The sequence below is a fragment of the Bemisia tabaci genome, chromosome 6, assembly GCF_918797505.1.
Source record: "Bemisia tabaci chromosome 6, PGI_BMITA_v3".
NCBI classification, from domain to species: domain Eukaryota; kingdom Metazoa; phylum Arthropoda; class Insecta; order Hemiptera; family Aleyrodidae; genus Bemisia; species Bemisia tabaci.
The window spans coordinates 38,078,857-38,094,621 of NC_092798.1; the positions used below are offsets into that span (position 1 = coordinate 38,078,857).

Here is a 15,765-nt window from a genome sequence, read left to right on the forward strand (position 1 = left end):
TAGGGAGCCCAAGACTCTTAACCCATATCGCAGCGCTCGATCTCCACTCGTACGTTTTTGAGAAAACCTCCGCGTGTTGAGTCTGCGATGCTCGGCCGAGTATTGTTTTATTAATCGAAAATGATGGCATTGTACTTGGAGCATGCAGGATCTAAAGTGCACAACTCCATTGCAACGACTCCACGATTGTGCACCTTGATGTTTGGATCGATGAAAAGTACAGGGCATCTAGCATCAGGCTTTTCCCGATTCAATCAGGATTTAATCCCGATTTAATCAGGATTTAATCCCGATTTTGTCAGGATTTGAGGAAAAATCAGTCGTAAAATCGGGATTTGAGAAAAGTCGGCCGTCCGATCGGATTTTTTTATCGAGCTATTTTTGTGAAGTAACATTCGCCTACCGGGAAGTGAAGACATCTTAAAAATCAGGAGTTGATCCGGATTTGAAAAAATTATGAAATTAGGATTTCGCAGTCAAGAATCAGGATTTCCGAAAATGATAAAAAACTAGACACCCTGGCAGTTCTGCAGGTTGTTTTTTTCCTTCCACAAATATTTATACCCCGTTAAAGGATCTGCTCATCATAGTATCATTCGTGCAAGTCCATTGATTCGGTCATCCATGAAACGAATATGAAGTGGAGTGGCATGGTCGTAAAGACTTCTTAAAATGCGATGAATTTCCGCGATTTTGATCCCCTCACTGCACTTCGAGAAGAATTCGACCACATCGAACCATGTTTATTTTTCTTACAATTAATGCACTCAAAAACATCTCGGTGTTTACATACACGATAATTATTATTATGTATCTCTCCTAATCTGTGCCATGGAGCCGTCCAGTTGCGATTCTACACATGCAAATCTGAGTTTGATTTTTTTATGAATAATTCTGTTACACCGACAACTCTGATGACGGAGCGACAACGACTCGAGAAGAAAATAATGAGAGACGAAGAGGACCTGATTGCGAGGATAAGCGAAACCCGACGCCGAATTAGAATTCGCGTAAGCGAATCGCCGAACGAAAAACAAACCGCTTAATTGCCCGAATCATTTAAAATAGCACTCATCAGGCGCGCTCCCGGTTTCTTTCAAATACCACGGGATTCTTCAAGGAACGGTGCCAGGTTTCCTCCATTATGTAGTTACTTTATTCGCCATTCCGAAGTGTAATTTCCGAAGACCGAGACTTGGACGAGTTGATGGTCAATTTAGGTTGAGCAAATTCTGTCTTCGAGGGTATCTACTCAAAACTCTCAAGTGCTGTCGAAAGTATGGATTTTCGAGGGTATTGAACTTTTCTTATAACAATTCATTGTCGGTAGAAAATTGTGAAAGTGTTTCAATCGACTTGTGCCTGCTCTCTTGAACGGGCGGAAATTGAATGATAAGGAAGGAAAGAGTGAAATGAACCGTCGCGCCTTCACGTGTACAGATATGCAACACGGATATCCTTCGAGTGCGTATAGTTGCGCCTTTACGTGTGCAGACATGCAACACGGATATCCTTCGAGTACGTATAGTTGCGCCCTCGCGTGTACAGATATGAAAAACGGTTATCCTTCAAGTACGTATAGTTGCATCGAAGCACTATAATCAACGTCGTGTCTGTTTTAATGGCCCGCAGGGTGTCTAGCATCAGGATTTTCCCGATTCTATCAGGATTTGAGGTCAATCATGATTTAATCCCGATTTCATCAGAATTTGAAGAAAAGTCGGTCGTGAAATCAGGATTTGAGAAAAGTCGGCCGTCCGATCGGATTTTTTTTATCGAGCTATTTTCGTGGAGTCACATTCGCCTCCGCAAAAAATCAAGATTTGGAGAAATTATGATATCAGGATTTGGAAAAATTATGAAATCAGGATTTTGCAGTCAAAAATCAGGAAAAATCAGGATTTTCCAAAATGATAAAAAACTAGATACCCTAGCCTGGGTTTTCTGTTCGTGTAAAATAAATACTTCAATTATTTCCTCATTTTTTTCTTTCCCTCTTACTAATTAATTACATAATTTCTCCACCGATTACTGAATTCCTTTTAGTAGAAAATTGATTGAGAGCTTGGTGACACACGCGATTGCTCCCGGTGGATCATGGAACATCGAACTGGGAATTCCAATCTGAAAATTGAATTCTAAATTTTCATTCCAAAATCTATTTTATCTCCCGATCGCACGATGGACGATTGTGCAACCCAGTCCCCCTCTCTCTCCGCTCCACACCCCGACTAAATTCATCATTTATTCATTCATTCAAATTGCGATTCCCGATTTCAGCGTTGGTTTGTGTACTTTTCACCTCGTTTATTCTATTCCAGTGCGGAAGGGATAGTTACAGATTCAATCAAAAAGTTCCGCCCGGAGATAAGAGTTTTTTCCCAGCCGGTTCGTTTTGTTTCGTATTTGGATGGGAGCAGTGGCGTGGCGTGCCTTGCGATATATCGACTGGTCTGTCCTCTAAACCTATGAAAAAGGATCGATAAACAGGGTGTTCGCAACGAACACCTCAATAATCGATTCTTTACCACAGCTTCAAATATAAGGGAATATCGAAAATCGATCCTTCACGCCTCGCCACGGGATGGAAATTCTGCCCCGCCTCCAAATTCTCTGCACCATGTAAACTTTTCGATTTTTTTAAACTTGAAATCTGAATAATTATTTCAGCTTTTCGATGCAATTTAAAGTCTTGTATGTATCCTTGGAGTTCAAAGCACTCACCCTAAAAGAACTTGAATTTTGTTTCAAATTTAATTGCCTGCAACTTCTTTCTCATGGGTGTATTTGTTCTGATGGTCGTTTTCTTTGTTTTTGCAGGAATTCGAGTGTGATCTGTCTGTCGAAGGAGGCGTTAATGGCCAGGAATTTTCTTTCACCTTGTACGATTTTGATGGCCATGGAAAAATTACCAAAGATGTAAGTTTACCTCATTAACCAAGTTTTTTTTTTTTTTTTTTTTTTTTTTTTTTTTTTTTTTTTTTTACATTTTAAGATTCAATCATCAAAACAAGATTCCAAGCGTAGCGCAACTGACCTCTCACCGAAGATTCTTGAAAGTAACTCTTGCTTTTCCAGATTTTTCTTCATCCAATCACTAAAACCAATCGACTGTAGGTCAGTGGCGTGGCGTGCTTCGCGATCTGTCGATATTTCCCCATTTGAAGCTGTGGTAAATAATCGATTGTTAAAGTGTTCGCTGCGAACACCCTGTTTATCGATATTTTTCCATAGGTTTAAATGGTCGATCAATCGATATATCGCAAATCACACCACGCCACTGCTCTAGGGAAAGCATGCTTCGCTGTATTTCGATTTTTTACATGCGTTTTAATGGGCTAAGTCCGGAGGTCGGACTCGCGAGATCCGCCTCTGCGATAGATCGAATTTCGCTATATTTCGATTTTTTACATGCGTTTTAATGGGCAAAGTCCAGAGGTCGGACTCGCGAGATTCGCCTCTGCGACTAATCGAACAAAGCCTCCGATTCGCGGGTTCAAAGGGATCGAGAACCCTAGACTAAAAAACCAGGCGCGAAATTTGTCCGCGGAGCCGCGCACCGCCCAAATAAAAATTCCAGCCCTCATCAAAGGGCCGGCTGGCATAGGTACACATGCCGAAGCGATGTTTCACTGCCTTTCATCTGACGAAGTCATCCCGGTGCAACACGCCACCCATTCCGCAGACATGAGTAAATGAAGTGATAAAGACTTGGCCTGATGCACTACACTCATTACTGCAACAGAGCGTCCCTGGAATGCAGTCGCCTCATAACAGGTGCCGTGCCGAGGAAAAACAACGTATGAGCCACCCAACTTTGCCACATTTCCCGCGCTAAAATATGAATATCCGAGGAAACTTGTTGGTGTCTTTCTTCTCAAAGAGCGAATTTTGCACACGATGTAATCTAGCAGGGTGTCTAGCATCAGTATTTTCCCGATGTTCCAGATTCTATCAGGATTTGAGGTCAATTAGGATTTAATCCCGATTTCATCAGGATTTAAGGACAAATCGGTCCTAAAATCAGGATTTGAGAAAAGTCGGCTGTCCGATCGGATTTTTTTATCGAGCTATTTTTGTAAAGTTACATTCACTGGAAAAAAAACACATTGGATCTAGAGTCCAGACTCTTATAAACATTGACAAGAAAAAGGACTCTTTATTCAAGCAGATTTAAGCTTAAATCAAAAGGAAATCCGCTCAAATTAAGAGGCTTGGTTCTTGATTTAAGCTTAAATCTGATTGAATCAAGAGTATTTTTTCTTGTCGATGTTTTTAGGAGTCTGGACTCAAGATCCAATTTTTTTTTTCCAGTGTTCGCCCTCCGTGAAGTTTTTCTCTGTAATTTTTCTCCGCAAAAAACAGGATTTGGAAAAATGATGAAATCAGGATTTATCAGTTAAAAATCAGGAAAAATCAGAATTTCATAAGTATTTTCCATAATGAAAAAAACATTACCTACATTCTGTCTAGTGTCTGTGAGAATCCAAGGCGAAACATGCATCTCTACTCCTATGATCAAACAATTTATCGGAGGAAATTTGGCTTCGTTTGAGTCCTCTTACGACGTTTTCTCGCCGGTGGTAATCTGCTTGAATGCTTGTCGAATGACACACAGCATCCTCCATCGCCGGGCCGGATTAAAGCATCGCGCAGAGCGTATGAAAGAAAAACCTTCTATTCGCTCTAATTTTAAAGTCCCCTCGCCTTCTTTACGGGGTTCGAAGCGTGTCTAACGATACGGCCTCCCGAATCCGGACATCAAAAGGATTTCACTGACATTATCACGGCACACGCGCTAAGTTTAGATTGTTAATCAATAGGTTGCTCGCGTAGTACGGCGGGAAAATCTTTTCGAGTCGAAAACGCAAAGATCAAAAAGACCCGTCAAGTCTGGCCGACCCACAGTGGATCAAGTCGGTAGAAGAGGTCGGACAAAATTTGGAAACTTCAAACGCTTTTAACTCCGTTTATATAAAATTTTGAGATTCTAAAAGTGGCTCCATTGGTTTCCTCGAAAAATTTGCTGCTGTAAGCGACCTTTGAAATTTAAAATGTTACGAAATAAACATCAAAATTTGCAGTTCCAGTCAAAAATTTCATGTCCGACCTCTCTAAATGACTCGATCCACCGTGCGACCGACCGACCGGCTGAGTTGGCGCACCAGGGTGTCGAGCATCGGGAAAACCGGAAAATATCAGGAGTTTTGGCCGATCAGGAAAAAATCAGGAAAATCAGAAAAATCGGACGTTTTATCAGGGATTTTTCTTACGCAAATCTCCTCAGCGGAGAAAGTCTTACTGCTTTTTGCCTACCGTGCCAGGAGTCGAGAAAAATCAGGAAAATATCAGGAATTTTTTATACAATATCAGGAAAAATCAGGAAAATGTCAGGATTTTTCAAAATTTAAAACACTAGACACCCTGCGCACGGTGAGCAGAAATCAGATTTCGCGCGGAGGGAAAAATGAGTAAAAAATGAAAATTCTAAATATCAAAGTGCAAAACGACGTATCTCCATTTTGGCGTTTCAAAATCTCTACTCCTGTTTAATTTTTTTTGCAGAGGGACAACGCTGAAAAAAGTTATGGTCCGTAGATATACCGTCCGTTCTGGACTTGATGACCGAAAGTTCCGGGGTGCTGGAACCGTAATTCCGATTGCTCCGGGTGCTACGCCTGGAACTTCCCGGGTCCGAGTCTTTACAGCCAGGTTAAGGCTTCCACGACTAGAGTTTTATTTTCAGTGGAGCCAATTTTATAGCTTGAAATTTTAACAGACTGCTCTGCCAACACAGAAGAAAAATCTAAGCAATTTTCAAGAACTTACGTTGACTACTTTTTCGTAGAAAAAATTAATTATGACTGGGAGTCTACAACGTCCCAAACGGAGATACATGGTTTCGCATTTTGGACGTCGGGGTGTTGTAGATACTTTGCACGTTCACTCTCACTGTAAAACGACCTACATGACATGGCGTCCCTTCTTAAAGTTTTGACTCCAGAAATTCCTTGGAATTCAGGCCTTCAATGTCAGAATATGATAGCTGTGGTTTGGCATGACCTTATAGACGAAATCCAGAATTTCCAGCCAGGGAGACAGTTAACTATCTTTTTAAAATATTTCGCAAGCAGGTAATAAATCGTCGCCTACTGGGACATAAGGGCGTAACTACCCTCTTCCAATGAACCCTGTCTTCCATATATTTCAATGCTTTTCTGGGCTCATCTCAATGTGTAGTTACGCCCTTATGTCAGCCAAGCGACGAAATGTTCTAACGATGGAAATCTAATTTTCTACCGAATATTTCTTCCAATTTTATCTCTATAAGATAGAGAGCCAAGAACCAGGATTCTATGGAAACGAAGGGCATTTCTTTTTGCCGGAAAATCCCTCGACAGTCGGGGCTCGGGGGAAAATCATCAAACCTTTCGACGTTTTTTCAGTAACTTCTAATAATGCAAAATTCGGTTTGTTTTTTTCCCCCTCTTCGAACACGAAAGATGCCGGGAAACGTGGATTTTCAACAATTCGGAGAATAATATAGTGAGCCGTGGCACAGACAGTTCTCTCCTACGAAAATAAATGAACAGAATAAATAAACTACTTTATTGACCAAAACGTGTATCATTTTGTACTACCAAGCGGCGGTGCACACGAGAACACCTCTCAGTTTGTTTTGCGTACTCACAACTACGTTGTGTCACTATTAATTTTGAATCCGAAGTATTCTTTTTTATGTAAAGTGACGGAGCATGATTAGTCAACTCCCTAGCCCTGCTTCTTTCTTTGTAGATCGTGTACCTAATCCTCAGCTTGGTTGTCAAATTGTGAGAATTTCTCGAGAACGTTCGTCAGATGAAATCTCAGAATCGTCTGACCGTACTGTGTTTGACGCAATGCGTAAAGCATTCCTACAGTCAAATAGGCGCTATGCGTTTCACACCGACCGCTTCTGAACGCACTGTGTTTGACGCAATGCGTGAAGTATTTATGCAGTCTTGTAGGCGCTATGCGCTTCACGCCGACCGCTGCTGACCGCACTGTGTTTGACGCAATGCGTGAAGTATTCATGCAGTCTTGCAGGCGCTATGCGTTTCATGCCGACTGCCGCACCGCTCCGTTCCAGGTTAAATTGCGTGCTTGGTTTCTCTCTTAACTCGACTAAGTAAAGGAGGTGTCTCTTGTATCACCGTAAGACGACAAAATTAGAAATTACTGTACTTTTACCCTCAGGGAATGAGAGATTTTGTCGCCTTTTCTCGTTTGTAATTTATTTCCTGAATCCGATTTTTTTCTCTCTTTTTTTTGATACCTACATTAAAAAAATTGCAAAATTTTACGCCTTCTTAACTTGCCGCCATGGGCCGCGGCCCATGTGACCATCTCCTTAATCCGGCCCTGAATGTTAGTCTAGACTCTAGATTCAAGCAACTTTTTCCCAGTGAATCATGAAAATACGACCCCGTGACCCGCGCAACCCAACAATTTCGTCCCCCGATAATGTAATTTTCACGCCAAATCTGACAACGCAGAACTTCGAATTTTGGCACGGATGTCCGCGAGAACAAATGTTGACTGATTCGACTGAGGAGCTGCCAAAAAAAGACGGACGCTACAACCGGCCTCTCCGGGAGCCAGCGCGTGTAATCTCAATTTCTTTCGAACGCGTTGCGTCACCCGAGACAAATCGCACGGCGAAATCGTCCATCCCCAATCGAAATCCCGGTTTTCGTCCGGTGAGTCGGCATCCCTGGAAGGTGTGTGTTTTTATTCGCGTTTCGGCTCGGATGTGCTTTCGCGGATGGAGTTGCTTTGATATTGGGAACTGCTGGCGAGCGGGGGAGGGAGGCGAGGAGACTTACATTATTGTAGCCAAGTGATTTCAATTAAGTCGTCTTCCCTAACTAGCTCCCAATTATTCACATTGGTTCTGGTATTTGAACTTGGGGATCTCCTCTTGTTCGCGCTTGTCCACCTCAACCCCTCCTTTTTTCCATAAATGTCCCATTTTCCGTTACGCTTTTCGAAGGATCGTGTTTTGATGGTCGTTTAAGGATGTTGCAGGGTAGCAAAGAAGGGTATTTAAGCGATTATTACTAAGTTTCAGCGGGTATTATCACCGGATATTTCCCTCTAAAAATGAGGGTGCAGGGTGTCTACAAGTCCGGAATTTCCGGCAAGTCCAGAAATAGTACTGATTTTTTAAGGGCGGTTCGGAAGTACTGAAAAAGTGCGGAAATTCCGCAAAAAGGTCCAGAATTTTTTTAAAAATGTTCTCATTTTTGTCGTAATTTCAAATTTTTGAAATTTTTCTAATTTCGGCAAATGGAGGTATTGAAAAAGTACGGAATTTTTCTGTTGGAGGAGGTACTGAATTTCCTGAGAATGTACCGAAAAAGTACTGTAAAAATACTAATTTTTGACCAGCCTGTTTTAGTAGACACCCTGTTTTGTTTTGTGTTACTTTTTCTCTCGACGCTGTATTTCTCGCTACGATTTCCACGTTGTAACGTAATCTCCTTCTTTTCTGCAGGATATCGCGGGTCTGGTGACGACGATCTACGAGACGATCGGCTCGTCGATCCGGGTGCCGCACTACGGGAGCAAGACGATCAAGGTGAAGCTGACGGTCTCGCCGGACAAGGCGGCGCGAGCGCGAGCCGGCGGGGACGCAGCGCCCGGCGACAACAACAACGCCGCCCCGAAGAAGCGGGACCTCAACGTCACCATCCGGGAGCGACGGACCCCCGGGCACCCGCGCCGCGGGCACAAGTCCAACCTCCGGCGGCGGCACAGCATCAGCAGCTCCGCGCCCAGCGAGGACCGCCACGACATCGAGGCCGACATCTCCGAGGAGGAGAACGACGCCGCCAACGAGAGGCTCTCCACCAACAAGTGAGTATACAATTTCTATCTTCTCTAGTCATCCGGAGGGTTGCTATGATATGGGCATGTGCAAAGGATGCCTGATACTCAGTCTAAAGGGACTCTATCTGATACCAGGTTGCCGAAGAGGGTGTTGGAGTGGGTCCCTCCAGCGGACTGATATTGAAATTGATAGACATATGGAACTTGGAGCGATCCCATCGGTTAAAACGGGCAGTTGTTATGGACTTGGGGGTAAATGATGTACTAGCCACAGGGTCTCCCGTGGAATACCGTTAGCTAGTCTAATTCCTGTCTTATACTTAACATATAATAGTATCTTGATTTATTTTGCGAGGAAAGCTCCGTACTTTCGATGGATGCCTGCCATTCCTAATATATTAGAGCGCCTTCAGTTTCGTATGATACTGTGCAATACCTCTGGTGTGAAATAGTTGCTTCAAGCGCCGTGGCACGCTGCGGCGCGGCAGGCGGACAGCCAGCGCGAAACGCGCATTGGCGCCTACAAACCTAACAGGGATACTTCACGCGTTGCGCAATGCGTGAAGTATCCCTGTTAGGTTTGTAGGCGCCGGTGCGTCGCCGCTCCGCTTTATGTTAGGCTCTAATATTTAATCTGGCGGAGTCAGCGTTATTCAACTCATGATTTTGAAATGTTTGCACATCCTGTATGCATTATTCTCATTTTAATTGATGAAAAAGAATATGTATTAGAGGAAAATATAATGTGCGTTTTGTGAATATCAAGGTGATTCCGCACAAACTTAAGGATTTACAAAGCACACGAATTTCTACACAATTTCTTATAGCCTTTTATAGCCGATGGCGTAAAAGCAACAGCCAGGCCATAAAGTGTAAAGCCCGGCGATAGGAACTATAGCCCGGCTGCATAATTTTTTATCGCTTCGTATAGCCCGGCCGTATGATTTTCTCCGCATTCTACAGCCAGCTACATATATATGATTTTCTGTAGCCTTCTTTAGTCGGCTATAAGAATTCCTATGGTATTTTAAAACGCAGCTCTTATCGCCAATTTTTACCAGGAAGGATCTCTACCATGATAGACTCCTGTGGCGCATAGGCGTCGCATAGCGCCCTAGCGCGCCGTAAAAGCGACTTGTAGGTACAAACATACAGGAAGAATACCCAGATTTTCTAAAAAAAATTCGAAGATCCCTAGAGATGCTGGAATATCCTTAGACTTCAAATTACTGCTCTTCTACGTATATTTTAAAAACTGTCTGAGTAAGGGGATGGACCAACAGATGGTACATGGATTTTCCTCAAGAGGCTCCAAATGATTTGAATTGTGATTTAGGGAGTTTTCAAGAATATCCTCAACAAAGCACCATGCAAAGAACAATTTTAATGTATTTCGAGTATGTGAAATTTAAAAGTGAAACTTGAGAAGTAGAACCTTGTCATGTAAAGGGCAATTGTTGCGAGTTTCGAGTAATTAAAATTCAACAGTGAAAATTGGGAAGTAGAAGTTCACAAGGGATTAGAACCTAGTAAACTGTTTAATTTTAGAGACTAGTTAAAATTGCTCCTTCAATGGTGCTGTGTTTAGGGCCGATCTCCTTTAATGTCCCTCATTCTAGAGCACTCAAGACTGAACTATTTTCATTTATTTGAAAACTTTAAGTACATATAAAAAGTCTAAAAGTATGTGAAAGTGTTCAGCATTTTAACATTTTATGTTTACCTACTGACCCCTAATTCTTAACATCGGTACTCAAATTCTGACTAATTTCTTGTTTCAGCAACAATTCCGATTCTTTGTCACCTCAGAACAACTGCTGCAGTCGAACTAAGAAACGATCATCCTCTTTACAAAGGCAGGAACTTCTACAAATTATTCAAGCAAATATGGAGAAAAATAATCTATGTTTCCAGACCTCAAGGTAAGCAAAACAAGTTTCCTCCCATTGTCAGACGTAAAAAATACTTCCTTTAAAAATTCCAGAAAGCAAAGTTAGGCTGAGATCATGATGTTTTCTTGTTTTTTGACAGTTGAGAACTAGAAATTTTGAATTGATATATGTTAGATATCAGTTCAACTGGCAGAATTTTATGAACATTAATTCTTGATTGATTGATGACACTGATCTTAAAACTAGACTCACGATGAAGTTTCCTTGAATTTCTTGAATCAAAAAAGAAACCATAGTGTATCTTCTCCGGAAAATGCACTGAAAAAGAAAAAAAAACCTCTCTAACTTAAAAAAAAGAAAGTTGTTGGTTTCATATACATGTTTAAAATTTCAGTCTCACATTTTCTATACATAATAATATATTCATTAGTTCAACTTTTTGCCTTTATGTAGTTTTAAATTTGTCATCATTCCTAATTTTTAATTTTTATGTTGCAGGAAACATTGTGGCTTAGATTCTTCGTTTCCAAATCATCATAGAAACCGTCACAAGAGGCACTCAAGTTTCCACCAGTCGTCCACTCAGTGTCCTGCCTTCTCGCCTCAGTATACTAATAAGCTATTTCCAACGAACAAGAACCAGTCACCAAATAACAACATTTCTACCCCCGGGTACGTCACTCCAAACAAAGCATCTCCTGCCGGGTATTTCGACTCAGCTGCACACCAGAGAAATTTCAACGAATCACCTCAGCTAAATCACTTCATCAACGAAGACAAGCTCAAGTCTTCACCGCATCATCTTAAGCATCGCCACCGAGAGCAGGATCAAGCTCGGGCTATGGCACAAGTCGTCAAATGGTTAGAGCAGGAAGTCTTTAAGCCTTCGCCAAATCATCGTAGCAAATCAAAACACACAGAAAAGCATACAACGAAAACCACGGAAAATAGATCGAAATCATGCAACGACAAGCATGAACACCATCACATTCATGAACATGTACATCACCACTATCATCATTACAATGAATCCCCTGTTGTTGTTTAATTGGCTTCACACAAGTTGTTCGACAAAGTTTTCAAAACTTTTAACCCAAAGTAATCGGAACTGTGCTTTTTGCAGACTGCTTAAAATTTAAAGTGTACTGGCTTAATTTTAGCCCAAAAGGAAGCGTATTTCTCCTTAGAAATGAAAGCACAACCTAATGTTCGAAAGTTTAGCTTCGTGGTTGGAGGATGTTCACTCCATTTGACTTCTTCATCTTTTAGTTTTAGATTTTATTGAACTGACCTAATGATGATCTCTTCATCAATTTCTAAGCAAATAAAATTGAATCTCAATGTTTTATCTGACTACTGCCTCACTCAGCAATTCTTGTTGATGTGTGAAGCTTTCTAGACTGGCATTTGAACTGATTAAATGGGTTTAAGTAGGAATTTTGGTTAATATCATCTGGAAACTTCGCCCTGCAATTTTGCCATCACGCTTTGTTTAGTATCTTGAGTTCTGTGTTTGTATCACCTCTTGGGTATGTATTTAGTTCAGTTCTACTGATGCATTGTTACTTTGTTCCTTAAATTTTTTTATATTTTCTTGTTTTTCAATTAACTATTATTTTTCCTTTCTTTCTTTCACTTTTAAACCTCAAGGTCAAAACCTTATAAAATTTATCTTAATTTTCAATCATAGCTCAGAAGACACGACATCATTATTGTATGTTTTTTTCTTCATTGTTAAAAAGCAAATTGGCTGATAATGATTGAATAAACCTCAGGAAAAGTAGGTATCCATCACTTGATGATAATAGTTTTCATAGAAGCTGCCAAAAATGTTTGCAAAATATTGTATCTTTGTAAGAGCAATGATTGTAGATGCGTACTGCTTTCTTGCCATATGTTTTTGTACATAATCTAGGAATATTCGTTTTTATTTATTTTTTAATTTTGCACAGTTTTTAGCCACTGTAAACCTATGTAGGTAATCTAACAGTATTTTAAATGATGCGTTTGTGAGTATTTTCCTTGACAATGAATTTACCGTGAGCACTCTTTACAATTCAAATTGCCAATAGAGATTTTAGTTTTTTCCGAAATTTTTTTCAATGTTTTTAAAGGATTTAAAAACGAAACAAGGAGGATCAAGATTAGAGTTAATTGCAAAGAAAATCTCAAACTTCTTGAATTAGAAATAAAGAAAGACTTTAACCGAAGGTGAAACATGAAATTAATTCTGCAGATTTAAGTACTGTCATCTTCTGCACAAGGGTACATATCTTAATTGCACTGTTCCAGTATTTTTTACTACCATTTTTTTTATAGGAAAATAGTAACATGACTGAATCTGAAATTTCAAGTGATTTTTCCTTACACATGTAAGAAAAGATTCGAAAATTGCAAGATAAATTCGTGGGACTGCTCTCCCATAAAGCAATTAAATATTCACTGAAATATAGAAACTGCGCAATCTAAATCATATATTTCTTTGTGCAGGAGACATTGATAACACTTATTTGATTCACGATCAATTGATGCCAATGTGCTTATTCAGCGCCATATGATTCTTTTGCTTCTGTATTTTCTGTTTTTGAGGAATTAACAATTTGAGCTGAAGAATTGTAGAGCTCCTGTAATTTTCTGGTTGTAAAAGTTATTTAACATACCAGGTGGGCTTTGATGGTGAAAGTTGAAAAAACATCCATCCTCTTTTTTTTGAATCTGCAGAATTCCTGTCCTTACTTATATCTTTGGAAGAATGGAAGGTCATTTTCATTGCAGAAACTTTCGGCAATTTTCCCTCTCTTATTCAAAGAATATTCTTAGAAAACGTAATGCAACAACCAAATGCAGCAATATTGGATGTAACTTTCATGGAAGAATGAGGTACAGATAAAAAAAAAAAAATGTTAAATCACCGCAGTCAAGATGTGTGTTTTTCTTCTTTCCTCATTGATGCATAAATAGGTATGATTTTACCTGTTGAAATGCTTTGGATTATGTATGTAAAGGCATTACATATTTACCATTTGGACCACATTTTGCAAAAAGGAAAAATTATATCTGATTCATTTTAGTAACAGCATATTTGCAGTAAATTTCTCAATGCAAATAGGTGCCTACATGAATACACCAGAACTATTAGTCCCTTTTTTCAAAATGTAGCTCAAATTTCTCTCCTCCCAAGGTCAATAACTCCTCGATAAGTACTCTCAAACTTAGTTTGTAAATATATATATTTGTATATAATGATTGTTTTCCTCTTTTTATACATTTTTTTTGTATTGCTATTTTTTCCTTTCTTTATTTATTATTGTTTAGAAATCAAATTGCGAGAGTTGGTACACTCCAAAAAAGCACCCAACCCTCAATAGAACGAAATTTTACATGAAATTACCTAGTTTTACCTTGTGAATTTTGATGAAAATATCCAAATGAAACATCCGTTTGGCATTAATCTTTGAAAAAAATTTAAATGCTGAATCGAGACAAAATCAAACTGAGCCATAGCCTGTTGTGTATTCTATGAAAGGCAGAAATCATGCAATTATTTATCTCGACATATTATTTATCATAAAGAACTGATAATAAAATATTTCTCTCATTGCTTGAGAAGAAACTAATCTCAGCAAAAGACTGCAAACAAGAGAATGTGTGTCATTATTTTTGTGCCCTCTCCTAATTTCTAGTATTACTTAGACTACATCGTATTATTATTCAATATGTAATTGCATCAGCAGTTAGTTTAATTTTGGAATCCATTAACGACTATCAGTTCATTTTAATCATGAATTTTAAAACAAAAATGTACTCTTTATGAATGTTACTGTTCGTTTCCTTTCCTTTTTTCCAATGGCATGTTGTTCTCTCCTCATACTACTCAAATACAGAGTGATAACATTTTAAAAAAATTCTTGAAGTGAAATATTTTTCATTTAATTTCTGGGCAACATATCTTGTACCCGCTTCGGTAAATAATCAGGTCAAAACATTTCATTTTAATTGTTAACACGACCAATAGATTTTTTAAATTCATTTCAGGCTCTTTACTTTTTATTGTATTCAAGCCGAAAAAAAAAGAATAATAATTTCTATTGAATCCATGGCAGATTTTAGTGCCAGCCAAGAGTATGGTTGAGTCAGCTAGGAATGTGGTGGACACAACCATACCCTACTAAAACCATATCTATTCTGACCTTTGCATGTCTCAAATGATTTCTGAATTCTTCTGAAGGTACAAATAAGTCATTAGTTCTCATTCCATCATTTATTGTTTAATTGTAATAAATCATTATTTTCAAATTTTGCTCAAAGATTCGCCTGAAGGTTTCATTGTTTGGCAAGAGTCTATTTTTGCCTTTCATTGTTCCTGGCAATACTTAATAACAATGTTAAGTAGCTATAATTTCAATCATGATCATGTAACTTCTATTGTAAACTTTCTGAAACCCTACCTTCACTTTTTGCAAATAAACTTATTAATTATAAAATTTATACTATGTGTTGTAATTGGTTTTCCTCTCAAAAATTTTCTCTCAATTCTTGCAACCTGTCAAAAATTGGAAACATGGTATGTGTAATAGATCAGGAGAAAACAGGAAATTGTAGAAGTAATGGATAATTCATCTAATCCTGGACTGAGGAATGTATCTTACTATGCTGTCTCAGGCTTTATAAACATATTTTATTTCTTCATGGGAGAACCACCACACTTTATCCGAAAATTTTATTGTCTTTTCTTTCATGTGTAAAGCAAAATCACTGAAAGTTTCAGTATATTACATTTACAATTGTAAGGGTAACAGTTGAACCACATTTGGCAATAAGGAACTACTACTTTTGGCTCATTTTAGAAACAACATATATGTCATTGGTTTCCCTGTGCAGAAAGATGCTTTTGAGGACGAGCCGGAGGCAGTGGTTCCTTATTGCAAGATGTCATCCAATTAAAAATGGATGACGGGGTCTCCATCAAAAGGAGTCAAAAAGTTTTTCTTTAAATCCTAGG

The 15,765-nt window shown here is 39.3% G+C and overlaps 1 protein-coding gene across 4 annotated transcripts in view; it reads left to right on the top strand.

The window, feature by feature from the left end:
* The window catches only part of nkd (NKD inhibitor of WNT signaling pathway naked cuticle), a 172,043-nt gene extending 156,792 nt beyond the window's left edge, over nt 1-15,251 (top strand). For all 4 annotated transcript variants that reach the window (XM_019051423.2, XM_019051424.2, XM_019051421.2 and 1 more), the window contains 4 exons: nt 2,821-2,919; nt 8,537-8,898; nt 10,653-10,793; nt 11,262-15,251. In XM_019051423.2, coding sequence (XP_018906968.1) covers nt 2,821-2,919; nt 8,537-8,898; nt 10,653-10,793; nt 11,262-11,811 — 1,152 coding nt within the window. In that variant the 3' untranslated portion in view covers nt 11,812-15,251. The remainder of the gene's footprint in view (nt 1-2,820; nt 2,920-8,536; nt 8,899-10,652; nt 10,794-11,261) is intronic.
* The last annotated feature ends 514 nt before the right edge of the window (nt 15,252-15,765 follow it).